We start from the raw sequence: 23,878 nt of genomic DNA, 5'->3' as shown, positions 1-23,878 counted from the left end.
TTGACCTCTTTGGTCTGGACCGCCGATATCGGCCTTTCCCCTCCTCCGTCCTCGAACGCTCTGTACTCTAGTTCGAGCTCTCGGCAAAGCGTAAGTACGCCATTCAGGGCCTTCCTAAATAAGGACAATTTCTGGGCGCCTATTAGGAAGAGCCTATGCGATGCAGTGTGGAGGGCACCGTGTCGAAGCAAAAACCCGGCCTCACTGGTGCCACCCCACCTCTCGACGTAACTCTCTATGGCCTTCGCGTTTAATCGCCATCTCTGCAACACAAGTGCATCCGGGATGGTAGTTACATGTTCGGACTTCATCACAAAGAACATATGTCTACAGGGGTACCCATTCTTCCTCCAAAAGTTACATTGGCAGTCAATTTTGCCCGTGGACCTGCCATAGGCAACCTTGATTCTCGTAGCTGGCTGCTCGTACTCCTCAACCATATAGACCATTGTGTTAAGGCACCTTTTCTTGGATATAAGAATCAACGCTGCAGCTTGGACTATCTGTTTCTTGACATCAGTAAAGACTTCTCTCGTATACACCGAGGCGGCATGTTGCTCAATCGAGGTCAAGCCAGTGGTCATCACTGGAACGGAATTCATTGAGTTGAAGTGGAGTAGTAATCTTTGTTTCGGTACTCCCGGACCACCAATTCCAAATTCTGAACCAACTCAAGTATAGTGTGCGTTGTCTTCGAGAACTTTTTTACAAAGGCATTAACCCCTTCACATCGAGACGTTGTCCGGAAACCGCATGTTGCTCAATCGAGGTCAAGCCAGTGGTCATCACTGGAACGGAATTCATTGAGTTGAAGTGGAGTAGTAACTCTTTGTTTCGGTACTCCCGGACCACCAATTCCAAATTCTGAACCAACTCAAGTATAGTGTGCGTTGTCTTCGAGAACTTTTTTACAAAGGCATTAACCCCTTCACATCGAGACGTTGTCCGGAAACCGGCGCAAAACTTGCCTTGCAGATATGCATTTGTCCACATCATCCTCCTCTCATACATTTGGGTGGCCCACTCCTTGTCATATAGGTCATACTCAGCAACCGCACGCTCCCATTCCATCTCGAACTCCTCTATTTCCATGTCAACATACAACTACCTTCTAAAAGAGCTACGTAAAACTGCATCTTTCACGTTTGAGGTAACATTCTTCTCAATATGCCAGGCACACAGTCGGTGTGTCGAATCAGGAAGAACAGATCGAACTGCCTTTATGATCGCCTTATCCCCGTCAGTCACAACCACAGACGGTTTCTTCATGCACATCACCTCAAGCAGATTTTCTAACATCCACTTGTAAGAACTGACACTCTCGTCAAATAATAGACCAAACCCAAAAATTGTGGTCTGCTTGTGGTTGTTTGACCCTGAAAAAATCACAAGAGGTTTTTTGTACTTGTTTTTCTTATATGTCGAGTCGAAGGCCAGCACATCTCCAAAATGTTGATAATCAACTCTATAAAACTGCATCTTTCACGTTTGAGGTAACATTCTTCTCAATATGCCAGGCACACAGTCGGTGTGTCGAATCAGGAAGAACATATCAGACTGCCTTTATGATCGCCTTATCCCCGTCAGTCACAACCACAGACGGTTTCTTCATGCACATCACCTCAAGCAGATTTTCTAACATCCACTTGTAAGAACTGACACTCTCATCAAATAATAGACCAAACCCAAAAATCGTGGTCTGCTTGTGGTTGTTTGACCCTGAAAAAATCACAAGAGGTTTTTTGTACTTGTTTTTCTTATATGTCGAGTCGAAGGGCAGCACATCTCCAAAATGTTGATAATCAACTCTGCTAGCTCCATCGGCCCAAATTAAATTTGCCAGCCTTGCATCTTTTGTTACACTATATCTAGCAACCGACATGGGATCCAAACCAGCCTTTCCCTCCAGATAAACAACAGCCGCATTCGCATCGCCATCTGATATGTTAGCGCGCTGGGTTCTGTCGGCGTAGTTGTACACATCCTTCTTCAAGAAACCCAACAACGAGTACCCACCAGCCATTCCGGCCATCTATCCAACAATCTTCGATGTCGCAATGCCACTAGCATGCAACCCATCAATCTGAGCCTTTGCTGCATCGGTCATTTCACGATGGTTGGCTATCAGATGGACCATTGATGCGGGCGTCAAGTCGTGATTATGTTCTGTCGCAACTTTTCGCACCTTCCAACAACGCTCAATCTTATCAAAGTATATGGAGAGCTTAGCCTCACAATTGGTTCGTGTCTCAGGTTTGTGTGCCCTCCGTCTATCAACTCGGTCGTTGTGTCTCCCATCCCTCAACCCTTCCTTGTTACAAAAAAACCTATATCTAATCAGATTTCCTCTACAGTCTTTGCCTGAATCACCCTTCCTGACGCCGAATCCATGACACATTCCCAGCCTCCTTTCCGCTATCTCAAATGTTCTCTTGAACAAGTAGTTCAATGTGTCTTTACCTGTGAGCAACTTTAGCGCAACATCATGTACTTCATGAAAGAATTCTAATATAACAAGATTAATAAATAATTATTTATAATTTTATGCTACATTATTTTCTATTTTTTTCTACTAGATTCTTTTAACACATACCTAACTGAAGAAAAGTTCAAAATTAAGCCATTAAATACAAACTTCTAAAACATTTTACCCAACAAAAAATAGACCCGTTCATAACAAGAACAATCTTTAATTTGGCTCCCACGCATCACGCAAGACTCAGTCGAGTTTAATCAGAGTATACTCAAAATTATCGTTCTCGTTACAAACCATGTCCCAACGACTTAATTTAACACAACTATTATGTCATTTGTTAGCATAGTATTAGCCAGAACTTATTTCCATGGTGATAATCCAAATTAAAGAATCATTATATTTTGTTTCATTAAACCAGAACTTATTCACATGCACTTAAGTTACTAAGTTTCTAAAGGCTAGAAATTATAAAATCAACCAAAGATACCATTAAGGCATTACATCAAACACGTTGGGTGCAGTGAAATTAAACATAATAACGGAATTCACAGCTTAGTATCAACATCATAGACATGACAACATAAGTCTTGTACACTTTAATTCAGTCTAAGCAAAAAATCCAAATAAGTGCCAAATCAAAAAATTTACCTTTTGTTATAGAAATCATAAGTTGCAGAGGTTGAAGGAGAGTATTGGTATTGTGTGGGTGTATGGTCTGCTGGCGATTTTCGGGGACTCACACAAGCGATATAAGATCAGCTCGCCGGCCAGGTACAGCGCAAGGTCTTCTCCCCGACGTTTACTGCAGACCGATGTGGCTTCCGGAGGAACGCGAACTAAAAATCGATGGGTGAACGGCAGGTGAACGCGAAAGGTTAACGCCAAGTGAGGAGAGGAGGGCGGAGATCTGGAACGAAGACGACGGCTGATGGCATAAGCGAACCTGAACGGCAAACGATCGGCAGTTCCTCAACCTCGGCTGCAAAGACAGGGACGACGGACGCCAAGTACTACCAAGCAGCTGCGATCGGTCACCCAACAATGGTTCAACACTTGGAGCACCACATGAACCTACATTGACGGATGACCGGCGGCCATTATCAGCGCAAAGGAAGCTAAGGCTAGGGTTTTAGCATGGTTCCAATTTGATTTTGCATCAGAAGTGCAGGGGAGAAGGGGGAACTTCACAAATGACGGGAGTAGAGAGGTGTTGACGGGTTACGTTCTCCTATTTTTTTTTGGGTTTTGAAAACATGGAGCCTTTTGCTCCTTTGCATCTGAAGGTCTCCAGGCCCAGCCAATTTTTCTACCCAACTAAAGCCTGAATATAAAAGCAAAAAAAATTATTATATTACATTATATTTATTTTTCAGTTGCTTAAGTTATTAATCTTTCTTAACTTACCCGTTAACCACTTTAAATTTGACCAGTCATTCTGAATTATGGGATCCACACCTATACTAGCTACCTGCAACCACAACTTATGTTAAAACAATGATTATTTTAGGTGGACGCGTGTTCCCACCACATTGGGGCTCACAGCATCAGCACCTGCTGAGGATTCTATCCTTCAGCACCATAGCACCCCCCTTGAAATAAAGGTAATTTTGTCAGCCCAAAACTTTGTACCGACATTATTAATTGTATTCCAATTCCCCCTTAATAATTTGTAAAAAATTAAAAAAATAAATAAATTTACTATTTATATTGAATTAGCTAGAGGCAGATGCATGTTTACCAAGTGATGTAAGATTGTTTATCATTTCACTGGTAATTTATATATATAAAATATATACATTGTTTCACATATCTATGAAAACTGCTACTGTCAGTAGCGGTTTACACAAACACAAAATTCGCTGCTGTCAGTAGCGGATTACGTTGAGTTGTGGTAGCATGAAAACTGCTGTTGTCTGTCGCGGTTTCTGTATGATTATGATTGGTCATAAACCGCTTCTACCAGTAGCGGTTTATGTGCATTGGTTTACGTATGTAAACTGCTAGAGGTAGCAACGGTTTACATTAAGTATGAAAACAAATAATAAAACTAATCTTTATCTAAAAAATAATTACAAAACAAATAATTAATGGTATATACTATTTAAATAATATCATAAATAAAAAAATTTAATTTGTCATTCTCTTTTATTTATATCAACCATAGAAAGGAGATTCGAAGGGTTTGGAACATGGGTTGTGTTCTTTACTGCTGATTTGCATCTGAGGTTCTAGCTAAACGAAATTTTTTTATTTGTGCAACTTTATTGTTTTATGCCAAAAAATAAAAACTATTTGTATTTTATAGTTGATTGATTGGATAAATAATAGTGATAACATTATAATTTTGATGAATAAAATAAAAAATATAAATATGCATGTAATAATTTTTTATTTGTATTTCTTATTAAAATAAGACTAAATAGCAAATCAAAGAGTGAGTATTGACAGAGTACTAAAATATATAAACTAAGACTAATTTTTTTTATATTCATCCCTTCTAAAACTCATGAATGATAAAATAATTTTTTTTAGTAAAAAATAGTGAATTTTTTTCACTAAAAATAGCAAATCAAATAAAAAAAATTCACTATTTTTTACTAAAAAAAATTATTTTATCATTCATGAATTTTATCATGGGATGAAGATAAAAAAAATTAGTCTTAGTTTATATATTTTAGTACTCTGTGAATACGCCCTCTTTGATTTGCTATTTAGTCTCATTTTAATAATAAATACAAATAAAAAATTATTACATGCATATTTATATTTTTTATTTTATTCATCAAAATTATAATGCAAATCAGCGGCAAAGAACACAACCTATGTTTCAAACTCTCCTAGTCTCTCTTGTATGGTTGATATAAATAAAAGAGAAAGAAGTGATTTTTAAAGAGAAAAATATATGATTTAGTAAACATTTGGCTAAAAATAAATTATTTTATTATTTATAAATTTTAAATGAGATGAGAATAAAAAAAGTCTTAATTTATATAATTTAATACTTTGAGTATTGTATTTTTTTAATACTATCCTTCCCATCCATTTGTGAATAAAACTCTACCTCTCTACATTTGGCCCCTCCATGGTTTATACAGAGAGCCATTGAGACATACTAAACGTAAACCGCTATAGACACCAGCAGTTTACGCACGCACACCAACTTACATAAACCGCTGCTGCCAGCAGCGGTTTATGACCAACACAGCATACATGTAAACCGCGACTGATACTAGCGGTTTCTGTTCTCTTGTAAACCGCTACTGCCAGTAGCGGTTTATATAGATATGTGAATCAATGTATTTACGTATCCGTTTTTGAAACAATATATTTGCGTAATATTGAGAGTGGAACAATTTAAATAAGTAAATTGTTAGTTTTTTATTTACTTTTAAATTTTTACCGCTTATCTTTCTAATTTATATTTTTATTTCTTTTCTTTCAAATATTTATTATATATAATTTTAAGAGAATATTAATATTATAATTAAAAGTTAGAATCAAGATTTAGTTATTTTAAAAAAAATAATTTTGAGTTAATTTTATAACTATCAGTATAATTTTTTTATACTAATATCTAATTATATTTTTATATACATAGAGAGAAAAAATATTATTTTTAAATAGCAAGTATAAAAATTAAATATTTTCATTTGTGCAACAGACTTAACAGTTAACACCTAATTAAATGTAAAAAAATTGTTTTAACAGACTTAACAGTATACACGTTAAATTGTTTTAAATTTTAGATAACGAATGTTAAAATTAATTATTAATAAAAAAATTAAACTTTTTCATATAAAAATAATAAATAAAAATCTAATTATTTATTTTTTTTATCTACAGATACATTAGTCTTTTTAGTCAAAGATTTTTGTCAAGTTATAACTTTTTTTTTGTAAAAATAGTTTGATTTTATAAATTTTTTGTGCTATACATAATGTATACTGTCAGAACAAAATAAACCTTAATTTTAAAAAATTTATATTTCTGTAATATTTTTACGGGTAAAAATACTAGTTATGACTAAAGGAGCGTTTATTGTTTATGCGTTCCAGCTTTTGGAGAATATGCTATTTTTTCTTGAATACGTAACGAAAGACCTCCTTATTTCAAACCTTGGCTTCTTTCATGAAGTTGGTTATATTTCGAAGAAAGTCTTCTCCTCTCCGCCAGCTATTCTTAAACATACAATTATAGTCTTCATGCAAGACCCAACAAGCAAGAAATTTAAAAGGTTTTGCTCCTTCATCTTTATTATCTTTTTGAAAATCTAACAGAATAGAGAGATGATCTGACTTTAACTTAAGAAGGTGTTTGACATTAGCATCTAAAAAGAATAAGAAAAATTAACTTTATTTACTCAAAAATCAATTTAGTCTCCTTTACCATGTGAAAAGGGTCCAAAGAAGCCCAAATCTTTTAATTCACAATTAGACAAGCAATCATTGAAATTAGCAATATCTAAAAAAAGGTTAGAGGATCCTCCTGTATCATTAAGTGAGAGAATAGAGTTAAAATTTTCTTCTAAATACCAAAGTCCATCAATATCATTGACAATGTCTTTTGGCTTGGTCCAAAGTTTATTTCTTTCTCCCACTCTAGGGTTACCATAAATAGCTGTGAAGTACCAAAGAATACTGTTCAGTCATTACACTTCCATATGAATAAACTATTTATGAATAAGCAAAGGTTTTATGTTATAGATGTGCTGCTTGCAAAGGCATCAAGACTGTGTTTGTTTCTGAGAACAATATAAGGCAAGATACTAAAAACAAGACACAAAAGACAGAGATACAAAATTTTATATTCTTGTATTCTGTTTGGTGATAAACTAAAACAAAATATGAAAATTCAATTTATTCTTATTTTTTATCCAAAAATTTTGAGAAGAAAGATATAATAATGAAAAATATAATTATAAAAAATTAACAAGAATAATGAAAGAAAAAATAAAAAGTAAGTTGGGTCTCTTATTAGTATTTATGTGTCTTTCTTGTCACGATGGATACAAAATACACTAATTCAGTGTCTCTTGACACAATATTCTTATCCATATCTCATCTATCAAATACAATTTTGTGTCTCTATGTCCCTGTCTCAGTGTCTTGTTCCTATAAACAAACGCAGCCCAAATACCCCCAAATAACTTTTAGCATCGCTTACACACCAAGTATCAAAACCAAGTTTTCAAATAATAGAGTCTACTTTAACTCTAGAGACATGAGTTTCTAAAAGAACACAACTATTAAACTTATATCTAATCATGAGATCATAAATAATGGATTTGAAGCTTTTAGTAGAGACTCGGCGACAATTTCAAATTAAAATATTCATAAATAAAAGACAAAAAGAGGATGAATATGAGAAAGAAAACTCTCTGACTAAACGAGGTTTGGTTAGGCTTCCATGGCCTTTGGCCCCTCTTCATTCTCTGCTATTTTTGCAAGAACATCAATATTTTCTGTTGAGTTCAGATCAATAAACATCTTGTCATCTGCAATGCTGCATGATTATGTTCTTAATGGCTTGTCATTGTAGTGTTCCTTGCCTTGTTCTAACTTTTCTCTACCCATTATGCCTCTCATTTGTTATGTGTTCATTAGCGTTATTAATAAGAGTGTAATGGCCTAAGTAAATTTCATTATTTAATTTGCTAAACTGTCTTCAGTATTCTTGATGCTCTTGATCTTTTTATTTACTCAAAAATCAATCTAGTCTCCTTTACCATGTGAAAAGGATCCAAAGAAGCCCAAATCTTTCAATTCACAATCAGACAAGCAATCATTGAAATTAGCAGTATCTAAAAAAAGGTTATAGGATCCTCCTGTATCATTAAGTGAGAGAATAGAGTTAAAATTTCCTTCTAAACACTAAAGTCCATCAATATCGTTGACATTGTCTTTTGGCTTGGTCCAAAGTTCATTTCTTTCTCCCACTCTAGGATTACCATAAATAGCTGTGAAGTACCAAGGAATACTGTTCAGCCATTACACTTCCATATGAATAAACTATTTATGAATAAGCAAAGGTTTTATGTTATAGGTGTGCTGCTTGCAAAGGCATCAAAACTGTGTTTGTTTCTGAGAACAATATAAGGCAAGATACTAAGAACAAGACACAAAAGATAGAGATACAAAATTTTGTATTCTTGTATTCTGTTTAGTGATAAACTAAAACAAAATATGAAAATTCAATTTATTCTTATTTTTTTATCCAAAAAATTTGAGAAGAAAGATATAATAATGAAAAATATAATTATAAAAAATTAACAAGAATAATGAAAGAAAAAATAAAAAATAAGTTGGGTCTTTTATTAGTATTTATGTGTCTTTCTTGTCACGATGGACACAAAATATACTAATTCAGTGTCTCTTGACACAATATTCCTATCCATATCTCATCTATCAAATACAATTTTGTGTCTCTATGTTCCTGTCTCAGTGTCTTGTTCCTATAAACAAACGCAGCCCAAATACCCCCAAATAACTTTTAGCATCGCTTACACACCAAGTATCAAAACCATGTTTTCAAATAATAGATTCTACTTTAACTCTAGAGACATGAGTTTCCAAAAGAACACAACAATTAAACTTATATCTAATCATGAGATCATAAATAATGGATTTGAAGCTTTTAGTAGAGACTCAGCGACAATTTCAAATTAAAATATTCATAAATAAAAGACAAAAAGAGGATGAATATGAGAAAGAAAACTCTCTGACTAAACGAGGTTTGGTTAGGCTTCCATGGCCTTTGGCCCCTCTTCATTTTCTGCTATTTTTGCAAGAGCATCAACATTTTCTGTTGAGTTCAGATCAATGAGTATCTTGTCATCTGCAATGCTGTATGATTCTGTTCCTAATGGCTTGTCATTGTAGTGTTCCTTGCCTTGTTCTAACTTTTCTCTACCCATTATGCCTCTCATTTGTTATGTGATCATTAGCGCTATTAATAAGAGTGTAATGGCCTAAGTAAATTTCATTATTTAATTTGCTAAATTGTCTTCAGTATTCTTGATGCTCTTGATCTTTCTTCTTCTTGTCTAACTTTTAATTATTTTGTCTAACCTTTCATTATTTAGTCTGAGGGTTGCTAACTGATACTGATTGATCTTAAAGTTATTTTTTAATATTTTTTGTGTTTTTTTCTTTAGCAAATTTACTAGCACTCATTTTTATATTAGTGCTCGTAAAACCATGACTCTCGAGTGAACAGGTGTATGTTCATCTATCCTCAACATTGTTCCAAGGGTTTTCCCACCCATAAGAACTAAGAAATATACGTTACATAATTCTACTGGGAGATTGGGATTGCGAATTTAAACAGCATCCTTCTAAATCTCACTCTAGATATAAACAGAGGTCTTCACCTATCTACCACTAGGTAGTGATCAGCAATCATTTATGGACATTCGAACAAAGCATAAGAGTAGTCCTCTTGGCTAGAAAATCTTACCATAAAGTGGCCTCTAGCAAGATTCATCATGCAAACTGCTTCTCTCTTTGCCCACCTTTTGGTCATCCATTGTTCCATCATCTACGGATTAGAATTTTTCTTAGGGGTTTAACAATTAGAGCTTGCTTCCGGCCGACACCACTCATCGTAGTCCTCTAAGGACACATCAATGACAGGATCTGGATTGAAGGGAGTCTGAGGATCCTCCATCCTCTCCATCGGGTCCTCATCGAAAATGTTGTCTTCGGGGACCATTTCTATAATTTCATAGGGATTTAATTTGTCCAAATCATCAATCACTCAACAGCCTATCCTTATAGGAGGGCTTGCTGGGTTTAGTCGCATAAGCATTAGTAGTTCTTTCTCCTTTAAAAGGTGAGTTAGGATCTCTATCAGCCAAGATTGAATCCTCCATTTCTTGTACTATTTCCATATTTTTTGTTGATCTTGTCTGTTCATTTGATTTTCTTTGTGCTTTTAACCACCAGATTTTCCTCCTCCGGTGATCGTTTTTCGGTGCCTACAAAGTTGTTGACGTACTCATAATACTTTTATACTATAATAACACAAAAATAAGTTAATTACATCATTTATAATTAGGGTCCATCTAGTGTAAAGATGTTTGTTGATAAAGATTTAAAGAGAGTTTGGTAATGGAACACGTGCACGTTTATTTTGCATAAGGGATGTTATCACTTGTCAGCTCATGAATTTGGTGTATGATAGATGGTTAGTTTGATTGAGCCTAGCCAATGCAATTACAATAATTTATTATTTTTTTAGTGGTTAGTAATGGGCTTCACGAGTTGTCACACAACATGCCAAACTTTGGAAGGGAGCCGGTAGAAGGAAAAACAATCACTATCAAACCAAACAGCCAAAAGGAACATAAAGTAGACAACATTAATTTAGTAGGATAAATCATATCAAGCAAAGAAGTCCCATTTAGAAACAACAAAAATATTATTATGGGAATTTGGAAAAACCCAGAAGGAGTTTCCATCTCTAAAATGGGACGCAACAAAGTTCTGATAAGCTTTAAGGATATGTAGAGAGGTATGCAGACATTGAAAGGGGGACCATGGAGTATAAAAGGTCATCTCTTAAATCTCCAACTATGGTTATAGCATGAATCAATATCGGAGGTCAGCCACCAATATATGGAGTTTTGGGTTCAGATACATGGACTACCCTTGGAGAACATGAATAGTGAAATAGGCAGAATCATTAGAGACATGATGGGGATTGTTATTGATGTGGAAGATCCGATGAGGAACTATGTACTCATGAGAACTTTTCTAAGGGTAAGAATAACCATGGATATTCTCAAGCCTTTATCCACAGTTCATGCAGTAACAATCTTGAAGGCACTAGGGGTAGACCAAGCCAAATCTCTGAATAGGGGAGAAGGAAGAAGATGGAAGCAGAGCAAATCACAAGAAACGGATGAAGAGGCGGATACACGTGACATCCAGGACAACTACGAGAGAGTGGAGGAACTACAGGAATCTGCAGCCAGCAGAGTAGGTAGAAATCTAGAAGAGGGAAGGAAGGAAAAAGGAAAGAAAGTAGCATCAGAAAATCAGGAGCAATTAGGACAAATAGATCTCAGAGCTGCAAAGCAGGTAGAAGAAATCCCTCTTAATCAGTTGAGGATGGCAGAAAATCAAAGAAATTACAATAGAAGAGTCAATAAGATACTAGAAAAAATTATGACAGACTTACATGAGATCAGGGCCAGAAGAGGAAGGAATACTAATGGGCCAGGCCCAATAAAAGAGGGAATAGAAGTTGGACCAGAAAACAACAGGGAGAACAGAAAAGCATTAACCAAGAAGTAGGAAGTCCAAACAATTTAGACCATACAAGCCTAATGGAAGTGGACCAACAAGACGCAAAAAAGGGCAGGAAAGAAGAAGGATGTAAAAGACAGCATAACAATACGGAGGATGAATTGGGCCAAAAAACAATAAGGGAGATTCTGAAGGCCAGTTTTGGTGCTAAAGACACAACAAATGCAGTAGGAGGAACGGAACAACAAAACAAAGGCAAGACTTTAAAATCTAACAAGGACAGCATGGATATTTGGGCGCTCAGAAGAATGGAGGAAGAGAAAGATGGCATGGCAAAAGAGAAGAATTTAATTACTTTTGTGGCTAAATCTTATTTCAAGAACATCTTCTCCTCCACTTATCATAAGAACCCTGAACCTCTGTTTACTGATTTTGAACCTAAGGTTACACCTCACATGAACCATAGGTTTGGAAGAAGTGAAACATGCAACATTTAACATTCATCCTCACACAATTAAGTTATTTATCTAAAAAACTCTCCATGGCCAGTTTTCGATGCTTGCTCAGATTCATCACCGCATCCCATCTATATTGCTAATATGCCCCTGTTGTCATCAAGCAATAGAAACAATCATTCATTATTTGATCGATTGCTCTAGAAGTAAAGAAGTATGGTCTCAGAGTTATCTTCGTGACTGTATTTTCCCTCAGAGCCCTAACGACTTTTGGACATGGTGGACTGCGTCAATAGAGATGCTTAATCTGTTGAAGAATGCTGACCGTAATACTCAATTGCTTGCCATCATTTGCTGGAACTACTGAAAAGTTCACAACCAGTTAATTTTTTAAGGTTCTACTTCAATCTCGTTTGCCATTCTAGCAAGCTCTGTCAAGTTATTTCGTGAAATCCAAAGAACTCCTAGTTTAGATCGTCATCTCCATGAGGCAAACTCTTAGTTTCATTCAATTTGATTTATCATTCTTTATTTTTTAAAATTTTTCTTCGTTTTTCGACCATGCACCGTTGGATGAATACTTTCAATGTGTTGTTTTGGAAAATTTTCACATTTTATTATGCTCTCCTACTTGTAGACATTTTCGTATTTCATTTTTCAATAATTAATGAACGTGCAATCTTTGAAAAAAAAAGTAACCAATTTTTAATTATCGTATTTGAATAAATATTTAGTCCATTTATTTTATTTAAATTATTTGCCCACTTAAAAAATTTTTTATTATAATTTTTTAGCAACATTGACCGTCTCATACATCTATTATTAATGCTACAATGCCTAATCACATACTTAATGTTGATTAAATCATATTTACTATATTAACTTAAAAATATTTTTTCTGGCCTTATATATATACACGTATAAATATATATATCTTTTTTTTCTTCATTTGGGTCATATACTTTTATTTTTTGTTCAGGGATCATATACTCTTCAATGATATATTACTCCTACATCATGGTTTTTCTATTCATAATACCACCTACATCAACCTAGGCCTTTGTGCAATTTTTTTTGTCTCGGGACCAATCATTGCAACAACATATTCAGTTCCAAGTATCCATTTTAAAATTCTTCAAAAAAAAATACCAAATGGAGCCGTCCACCGTTCGAGCTTCAGCAATTCGGTTTCATGGTGGCTTTTGTACACACCCTTCTGCACATACTTCTAAGCTGCTCCCAGTGACATCTCTCATAGACACATGTCACTTTTGGTTTCTTCCAATTCAAACATCTATAAAGAATAAATGACCATTTGTACCCATGAGAAATGAAAACGCTAACATTTGTACCCATAAAAGCTCAAAACTAATCTTGTACCTATGATAGATGCTGTCCGTCTGACAAAAATGTCCTGGCTTGGATCTGAGCTTGGTTCGTAGGTTTCTGAACCTACGTAGTACTCCCAACCCCTCCCTCCCCAAAAGCCATATCTGAGCCAACCATTCACCATCATCATCTTCATCTTCTTCACCATCATCCCCATCCATCACTGTATCTTCCCAGCCGCCATAACCTCCATCACCATCACCTCAGTACAGCCACAGCCACCTCCATTCACCACAACCTCCAGCCAACCATTCACCATCATCATCTTCATCTTCTTCACCATCATCCCCATCCATCACTGTCTCTTCCCAGCCACCATAACCTCCGTTACCATCACCTCAGCACCGCCACAGCCACCTCCCTTCACCACAACCTCCTGCAACAACCCACACCGCCGCGCCCCTTTCTCTTCTTCTTCCCTTCTTCTCACCTCCGCTGAGCCCAGAAATCACATCGCCAGCTCCTCCTCTCCACCAAAGCCCAGAGCGGCAGCGGCCACCTTCTCCATTCCTGGGTCTCCTCTTGTTTGCCACCAAACAGCCGCGACACCCAACCTTCTCCGCAGCGTCCTTACGGCGTTCCAACCCGTCACCACTCCCCTGTCCAAACCCTAGCTCCGCCAACCATCACTGTCGGCCTCTACGAGCCACCGCAACCCTCTTCCCTTTTCTCCCCTTTGCGTGTCCTCTGTCTTCCTCAGCCACACCAACGAACCGGCCACCTTCTCCTCCCTCTCTCTCACTGGCCGAACCGCCGCGCCGTCGACGAGCCACAGTGACACCGACGATGAGCCCCTTTCCCCTTTCTTCTTCCTTTTCTGTCATCCCGTCTCACCATCGCGAACCAGCCTAGCACCGTCGCGATTCCAGCCTAGAAATGCATGTTAGTTGCTTAGGTTGTTAGATAATCTGAGCTGGATAGTGGATTTAGGTTTGTTTTGATTCATGCTGCTGTTTGAAAATTTTGTTGTTTTGATTCATGCTGCTGTTTGAAAATTTTGGCTTGTCTGATGCTGCTGGGAGCTTTGGGGGAGGGGTGGGAGTGCCACGTAGGTTTGGAAACTCACGAACCAAGCTCAGATCCAAGTCAGGGCATTTTTGTCAGACAGACAACATCTATCATGGGTACAAGATTAGTTTCGAGCTTTCATGGGTACAAATGTCAGCGTTTTCATCTCTTATGGGTACAAATGGTCATTTATTCCATCTATAAATATTTGTACAATGGAATCTGTACATTATAATTTTTCTTATAATTAATATTAACATTATAAATAAGGTGAATTATACTATATAGATCAACTTGTATAAAAAGAGAATGATATTTCTTTTGCAAAAATATTTGGCTTACACATAGAATGATAATAAAGTAGCTGGATAGATTTTGACTTAGCTTCTAAAAGAGTTATAGACTCATAGCTGACTTGGCAACTAATATGATCAAGTTACGGTTATTAAGTCAACCAATAATTAACAAGAACCACTATTACATGAATGACTCCAATTCAAATACATATAGCATGCTAAACTAAGAAACTAAATACATTCTTAAATATTTGCGCTTCCACTAGTTACTAAATAAATAAATAAGTAAAATAAATTCAATTTTCGATGCAAAAATGAACTAATTCAAAAAGTATAAAAAATTATTTTAATTTTTATACAATATTTAACAATAATAAATAGCTTAAAAAAATATATAATTTTTGCGTTAACAATGTTAGTATAATATATAAATGAATTCTCCAAAGTAAAATAAAAAAATACTTGAATAATTTTAAATATATTTAATATATTTTTATTTTAGTCATTTATCTTGGTTATATACAATGGGAACATTCCCATAAAGATGTTCTAAACATCTTTTTTTAAAGTTGTTGACATGTTACATTTTAATTAGTTGTATTTAAAAAACCGGTTAATAGATTATTCTGTAAACTCGGTTTAAAAACTCAGTTTGACCCTGTTTGATTCACATAAACCGAACCGGTTCATTTTTTTTAAATTGATGATACGACGTCATTCAGAAATCCTAAACTCTACCTTCTCCTCCCTCAACGTCACTCTTCACTGAAACTCTCGAGCTCTCTTGTCTCTCTCGCACGCAAGCTCTCTCCTTCTCTCGTCTCCGGTCTCCCTCACTGTCTCAGACTGGCACTCAAGCTCGTCGTCGCTCTCTCGGATCCGATCTCTCTCACGGTCTCTGGTCTCCCACTTATTCTCGCTCGCTCGCCTTCCCTGCCGTCGTCGTCGCCGACAGCAGAAGCAGCAGATCCCGGGCTGGTCGTCATCGTCTCTCCCTGTCTCGTCACCCTCTTGTAGTCAGTCCCGCACCTTAGTTGCGCTCGTTGTTGCCGGCAGCAGTAGCAACAGGTCCCGGGGCTTCCTCCTTGCTGTCAGCAACTCTCGCCGTCAGCTTCCTTCGCGCAACCAGAAGCTGGTCCCGATTTGGCGAGTCCCAACAAATTCCCCTGTTCTTTCCTTTTCTGTTTGTTGCTGTGTTTGATTTTGCTGCTGAAAATATCACTGAACTACTCTTTTTGTTGCTGAAAATAATCACTGACGTGAATTTGTTACTGATTATCACTGAACCATCCATAATTTGTTGTTGAAAAGATCATTGAGCTAGATTTTTTATTGCTGAGAATCATCACTGAGATGAATTGGTTCCTAATTATCGTTACTGAACTTTGATTTTGTTGCTGTTTTACTCAAATAATTACTTAGCTAAAATCTTTTTGTTGTTGAAAATCATCACTGAGTTGAATTTGTTAGCGATTAAGCCTTGAATTTGTTAGTGATTGAACCTTGACTACAATTCCTCTTAGTGTGTTGCATTTCCTCTACATAATTTGGTTTTAATTTATCAATTTCTGCTTTAAGGTTTGATGGTCTTGGTGTGGTTATTTCTAGAGATCTTTCAGTTGGGGCTTGTCGTTTTATTTTTGGGAGTTAGGGATAAAGATTCTGATTCATCTGCTTCTCAGATAACAACAACATATAAATATCATCTGTGCATTCTGCTGGTAATTTTAATCATCCAATGGATTTTTAAGTAATGTGTGAATTTAGAGGTTTCATAATCGGGTTTTTTTTATAGATGATGGATATAGAAGTAAAAGTAGAATTAGCTAATGTAGTTTGTGTAAGCAATTAGAAACATACCAAAAAGCATTCTTGGTCTGAAAAAGAGCATTATTTATTAGGAAGCAACTTCACAATGCTGAAACCCAAAGGCTGAACCATAGTTTCAGAAATTCTCCATCTAAAACAGCTGGTTTCTTGGATGATTATGCTTTTCTGAATTATGCCTTTCTTTGCATGTATAATTCATATTTAACGTTGAAAAACACATTCTGTGAGTAGTGTGTTATTTCATGTGTCATTTTTACCATGATAGTCGTATTTAATTGTTTATGTTTTGTTTGTCACGAACCTTAGGTTTCAAGCTTTGTGTTAAGTTAATAAATATTTTAATCCTCTTATGTTGCATTTGGATCCTCTTATGTTGCATTTGGTTTTTTATTTAAAGGATCGAGCTAATGTGATATACAAGCTGGTTGAAGATCAGAAGTCTAGTAGATGAAGAAATCAGGATGCATTATTGGTATGAATAATCAAGTTGTCAAAGCTGCCCAAGAAGCTGTTCAGAACCTTTGAAGAACCTTTTGCAGCCCTTGAAATGTAGAGCAGAAGAGAGCATAAAGGCCATATTTACAATTACATCCAGGCCGGAGCTAGATGAAATATTAGAGGGGACCAAAAATATTTACACAATAAAATAAGATTAAAGTAAAATTTTAAGGGGGGGACTAAACTAAAATTTACATATAATTTACATGTAAAAAATTAAAATTAGTGGGGCCATTGCCCCCCTTTCTATGTATGTAGCTCCGCCCCTGATTACATCTTAGATGCCATGGGAGCATTCTGTTTTGGCCGTATTTTTTAACCACTCTACTTGATATTAACTCAACCGTTCATTTTGGTTCACCCTCCCTATTTGATTAATTCTTGGGGAAGGAGGGGCCATTGATATAAAAAGTTGCTCGACCTTGTAAGAGTTCAAAAGGGCATAAGAATCCAAGCAAAGCAGAGTGCCACTACAAGTTGAAGCCTCTCGGTTTAACCGTTTGTGAACTAAAGCCTTATGGACATAAATGATCCAATAATTTCAAATTATCAGCAACTCAAATTTTATGTTGTTGAACATTCAGCAAAGGGAATACTTTGCTTTTCATCTGTAAAAGGTTAAAGTTGAAGCATACACTGCTTGGGGCAAGAGAAAAACTGTGTCTAGGTTCCTTAATAAGTGAATATAGTACTTTCTTGATTTAGTTCATTATCAACATACTTAAATGAATTGTAGCCTTCGTTCAACTGTGCCTAACTGAACAGTTTTAATATATTAAGACCATCACAGTTAAGTTATATTGTTCGTACATGATTATAATATTTAAAAAGAAAGATAGAATAGTAAATATAAAATCCATTATTTATATAGATAAACAAAAAAATGTATAATATCAATTCAATTTTAAACTTTTACATAATAACAAATAAGATTAACACGTTCTAGTAAATACAATAAAAGATTGAACAAATACACGTGTGTGGCATGTCATCAAAGAAAATAAGCACTTCATTCTCATTTGTCATTCTACCAAACAAAGTCAAATAAGTAGCCAAGATTAGGCTCTTTGAATAAATAGAACTACCATAGTGATGTGAATAGTGGAACTTTTTCTGAAGTGGTTCTAATCTCCAAAGTTAGAGGTACAAAGACAAAGGCATACTCAAGTCACAAATACGAGCAAAGGTAAATCAGTCTAATGCAAGGACGGAGTTGGGCTTTAGAATTTTTCACTTTAAACCCTGTCTCTCTCTTTATACATACGTAATGCAACTCATAAAAATCTAAATCTTGTGCACAATGTCGTTAAAACAATTCAGCAGCATGTTTATCTTGTTGGTGCTCATCAAATTAGGAATTAATGGTGTTCATATGCGTCAAATCCATTTTAGTCTTTTTGGTCTTAAATTTTCAAACAATGATATTAGCTTCTATTTAATCTTAATCTTGTATGTAGGTCTACTTCATACTTACAATTCAAAATATAAAATTTCAAACCTTGTTTATTGGCAATACAACTTCTAACATCCAACATATTTAATAAAATAAAATCTCACAAACAATTATGACATAACATTTTCTTATATACATATATTAAATTTGCGTGAGTTAAGACACATTATATACAAACAAACTAAACACAATTCTAAAACAAAAGAGATAAGTTTAGACAAACCAACCTGAAAGAGTTAATACTCAAATTCGTCCCTGAAAGATACCTCGATCTCCATTTTAGTCCCCGAAAGATAAAGTTAATCAAAAGAGTCCTTGAAAGATACACGACTGAATCAGGTTCGTCCTTCTGTCAATTCTCTTAATGATTTGGCTAACGTCTGCTGACGTGTGACGTTAACTGCCACGGTGGCAGACAAGGAAAATGACGCCGTTTTGATTGAATACCCTACTAGTCATGATTCAGCGTCGTTTTGTGGCCAGAGTAGATTCAAAACGTTGCAGACTCTCACCCCATTCCATAACAATTATCTCCATGTTTGGCTCCAAAATGTTTTGTCTCCCTCAAGCCATGCCCTAACCTTTTCACCTTGCATACGATCAAAGCAGAGTAAGTGTTGCTACTGAGAATAGAGGTCGTCGGCTCTGTTAGCAACATTGATTGTGGAAGAAGCAATCGTGATGGTTAGAGGTAAGAATTAAAGTTTTTTCATATTTTTTGAGTCAGTTTGTGGCCTAATGACTTAAGGGTGGCGTTCTGTGTGTCTTTGTCTGATTTCGGATAGGGGTTTGAGGAGGCTAAAGGTTTGTGTGACTATTGTTGAATATTTTGAGTGTGTCAGAATGCATTGCTTTGACTGCCGTTGTGATGATATTTAGTTATGGGTCTTTCATTTTACTGATGGTTATTTTTCATTGTTGCATGTTTGTTTTGGGGTTAGGGTTCGTTATGTTATGATTGAGAATAGCTAGTGGCAATCTGTGTGGGCTCAGGGTGTTTTTTTGTTATTGTAGATGGAAGGTCCTCCGATGACTTTTGTGTTTTACCATGGTGGATTGTTTAAAAACAATGTGGAAGGAGATATGGTATATGAACCTGATAATACAGGGGTGTTGATGGAGGTTGAAGGAAACACGCTTGATGTCTTCTTTGTAAGGGGTTACTATAGGGAGTTGGGTTACATTGAAGCTGGAAACTGTTGGTGGAAATATCTTGTAGTTCCCCTTTCATCCGGGTTGAGAAGGTTAGTCACAGACTTGGTTGCCATATGTTAGGATTGTAGGAGAAACCACAATCTAATCAATATCTACTTGGAGAATTATATTTCTCAGCCTTGTATAGTAGACAACATAGAGGATGAAGTAGTGAATGTGGAAGCAAAAAGCTTGAAACAGAGGAAGTCCTTGGAAGCTAAGAAGTGCAGTTCCCAACCTGTGAAGAAACCCACAATAATGGTTCCTCAGTCTAAGAAGCAAACTGGTGCACGAAATTGTGATCTCAATGGCGCTAACAACTTGGTACGCACAATTGTAATATCACTCTTTTTTACAACTTCGCACAACTAACTAGCAAGTGCACTGGGTCGTCCAAGTAATACCTTACGTGAGTAAGGGTCGATCCCACGGAGATTGCTGGTATGAAGCAAGCTATGGTCATCTTCTAAATCTCAGTCAGGCGGATTCTAACTGTTATAATGGTTTTCGAATATAAAGATAAATAAAGCATAAAATAGAGATAGAGATACTTATGTAATTCATTGGTGGGAATTCTAGATAAGCGCATAAAGATACTGTGTTCCTTCTGAATCTCTGCTTTCCTACTGCTTTTATCCAATCATTCATACTCCTTTCCATGGCAAGCTGTATGTTGGGTTTCACCGTTGTCAATGGCTACCTCCCGTCCTCTCAGTGAAAATGGTCCAAATGCGCTGTCACAGCACGGCTAATCATCTGTCGGTTCTCGATCATGTCAGAATAGGATCCATTGATCCTTTTGCGTCTGTCACTACGCCCAACACTCGTGAGTTTGAAGCTCGTCACAGTCATCCCATCCTAGATCCTACTCGGAATACCACAGACAAGGTTTAGACTTTCCAAATCTCAAGAATGCTGCCAATGGATTCTAGCTTATACCACGAAGACTCTGATCTCACGGAATGGGAGGCTCAGTTGTCAGGCGAGGCAACCATGCGTCGTGGGTCAGGAATCTAAGAGATACACACTCTAGCTTTCGCAGGTAGAACGGAAGTGTTTGTCAGGCACGTGTTAATAAGTGAGAATGGTGATGAGTGTCACAGATCATCACATTCATCAAGTTGAAGTGAGAATGAATATCTTAGAATAAGAATAAGCATGAATTGAATAGAAAACAGTAGTAATTGCATTAATACTCGAGGAACAGCAGAGCTCCACACCCTTAATCTATGGTGTGTAAAAACTCCACCGTTGAAGATATATAAGTGAAAATAAGGTAGGTATGGCCGTGAGGCCAGCCCTCAATGTCTAAGGACTAACAATAATCAAAGATGTTCCAAAAGCTCGTCCAAAGATGAAAATACAATAGTAAAAAGTCCTATTTATACTAGACTAGTTACTAGGGTTTATAGAAATAAGTCTAAGTGCAGAAATCCACTTCTGAGGCCCACTTTGGTGTGTGCTTGGGCTGAGCTTGAGCTTTACACGTGCAGAGGCTTCTCTTGGGGTTAAACGCCAACTTATAACGTGTTTTTGGCGTTTTACTCCAGAATGCAGCATGGAACTGGCATTGAACGCCAGTTTGCGTTGTCTAAACTCGAATAAAGTATGAACTATTATATATTGATGGAAAGCCCTAGATGTCTACTTTCCAACGCAATTAAGAGCTTGCCATTTGGAGTTCTGTAGCTCTAGAAAATTCATTTCGAGTGCAGGGAGGTCAGAATCCAACAGCATCTGTAGTCCTTTTTCAGCCTCCTATCAGATTTTTGCTCAGGTCCCTCAATTTCAGCCAGAAAATACTTGAAATCATAGAAAAACATACAAACTCATAGTAAAGTCCAAAAATGTGAATTTTACATAAAAACTAATAAAAACATCCCTAAAAGTAGCTAGATCCTACTAAAAACTACCTAAAAATTATGCCAAAAAGCGTATAAATTATCCGCTCATCACAACACCAAACTTAAATTGTTGCTTGTCCCTAAGCAACTGAAAATCAAATAGGATAAAAAGAAGAGAATATACTATAAATCTCAAAATATCAATGAATATTAGATCTAATTAGATGAGCGGGACTTGTATCTTTTTGCTTCTGAACAGTTTTGGCATCTCACTTTATCCTTAGAAGTTTAGAATGATTGGCATCCATAGGAACTCAGAGTTCAGATAGTGTTATTGATTCTCTTAGTTAAGTATATTGATTCTTGAACACAGCTACTTTTATGAGTCTTGGCCGTGGCCTTAAGCACTTTGTTTTCCAGTATTACCACCGGATACATAAATGCCACAGACACATGACTGGGTGAACCTTTTCAGATTGTGACTCAGCTTTACTAAAGTCCCCAGTTAGAGGTGTCTAGATCTCTTAAGCACACTCTCCTTGCTTTGGATCACGACTTTAACCACTCAGTCTCAAGCTTTTCACTTGGACCTGCATGCCACAAGCACATGGTTAGGGACAGCTTGATTTAGCCACTTAGGCCTTGATTTTATTTCCTTGGGCCCTCCTATCCATTGATGCTCAAAGCCTTGGATCCTTTTTACCCTTGTCTTTTGGTTTTAAGGGCTATTGACTTTTTCTGCTTGCTTTTTTTCGCAAGATTTGTTCTTCATTGCTTTTTCTTACTTCAAGAATCAATTTTATGATTTTTCAGATCATCAATAACATTTCTCTTTTTCATCATTCTTTCAAGAGCCAACAATTTTAACATTCATAAACAACAAGATCAAAAAATATGCACTGTTCAAGCATTCATTCAAAAAACAAAAATTATTGTCACCACATCAATATAATTAAACTAATTTCAAGGATGAATTCGAAACTCATGTACTTCTTGTTCTTTTGTATTAAAAACATTTTTCATTTAAGAAAGGTGAAGGATTCATGGAATTATTCATAGCCTTAAGACATAGTTACTAAATACTAATGATCATGTAGTAAAAACTCAAAACATAGACAAACATATAGCATAAAACTGAAAAACAGAGAGATAAGAACAAGGAAGTTAAGGAATGAGTCCACCTTAGTGAGGGTGGCGCCTTCTTCTTGAAGGACCAATGGTGTCTTTGAGCTCCTCTATGTCTTTTCCTTGCCTTTGTTGCTCCTCCCTCATAGCTCTTTGATCTTCTCTAATCTCATTGAGAATGATGGAGTGCTCTTGGTGTTCCACCCTTAATTGGTTCATGTTATGACTCAATCCTTCTAGAGAAGTGTTGAGTTGTTCCCAATAGTTGTTTGGAAGAAAATGCATCCCTTGAGGCATCTCAAGGATTTCTTGATGATGAGCTTCCTCATGCGTCTCTTGAGATCCATGAATGGATTCTCTTGTTTGCTCCATCCTCTTCTTAGTGATGGGCTTGTCCTCTTTAATGGGGATGTCTCCTTCTCTGACAACTCCAACTAAGTTGCATATATTAAAAATGAGATGAGGAAAAGCTAGCCTTGCCAAAGTGGAGGACTTTTCGGCTACTTTATAGAGTTCTAGAGGGATGACTTCATGAACTTCTACTTCCTCTCTAATCATGATGCTATGGATCATGATGGCCCGATCCACAGTTACTTTGGATCGGTTGCTAGTGGGGATGATGGAGCGTTGGATGAACTCCAACCATCCTCTAGCCACAAGCTTAAGGTCTAGTCTTCTCAATTGAATCGGCTTGCCTTTTGAGTCTCTTTTCCATTGAGCTCCTTCCACACATATGTCCATGAGGACTTGGTCCAACCTTTGATCAAAGTTGACCTTCTAGTGTAGGGGCGTGCATCTTCTTGCATCATAGGCAAGTTGAACGCCAACCTTACGTTCTCCGGACTGAAATTTAAGCATTTCCCCCGAACCATTATAAGCCAATTCTTTGGGTTTGGGTTCATGCTTTGATCATGGTTCCTAGTGATCCATGCGTTTGCATAGAACTCTTGAACCATTAAGATTCTGACTTGTTGAATGGGATTGGAGAGAACTTCCCATCCTATTCTTATAATTTCTTGTCGGATCTCCGGATATTCGCCCTTTTTGAGCTTAAAAGGGACC

General features: G+C 36.5%; 1 protein-coding gene across 1 annotated transcript in view; it reads right to left on the bottom strand.

Moving 5' to 3' along the window:
• The window catches only part of LOC107478643 (protein FAR1-RELATED SEQUENCE 5-like), a 9,753-nt gene extending 9,169 nt beyond the window's left edge, over positions 1–584 (bottom strand). Inside the window, exon 1 of the mRNA XM_021136770.2 lies at positions 179–584. Coding sequence (XP_020992429.2) covers positions 179–584 — 406 coding nt within the window. The remainder of the gene's footprint in view (positions 1–178) is intronic.
• Positions 585–23,878: the final 23,294 nt, after the last annotated feature.

This window comes from Arachis duranensis, chromosome 3, assembly GCF_000817695.3.
Source record: "Arachis duranensis cultivar V14167 chromosome 3, aradu.V14167.gnm2.J7QH, whole genome shotgun sequence".
In the NCBI taxonomy this organism is placed as follows: domain Eukaryota; kingdom Viridiplantae; phylum Streptophyta; class Magnoliopsida; order Fabales; family Fabaceae; genus Arachis; species Arachis duranensis.
The sequence above is the reverse complement of the archived record's forward strand: the minus strand, read 5'-3'. Positions and strand labels throughout refer to the sequence as shown.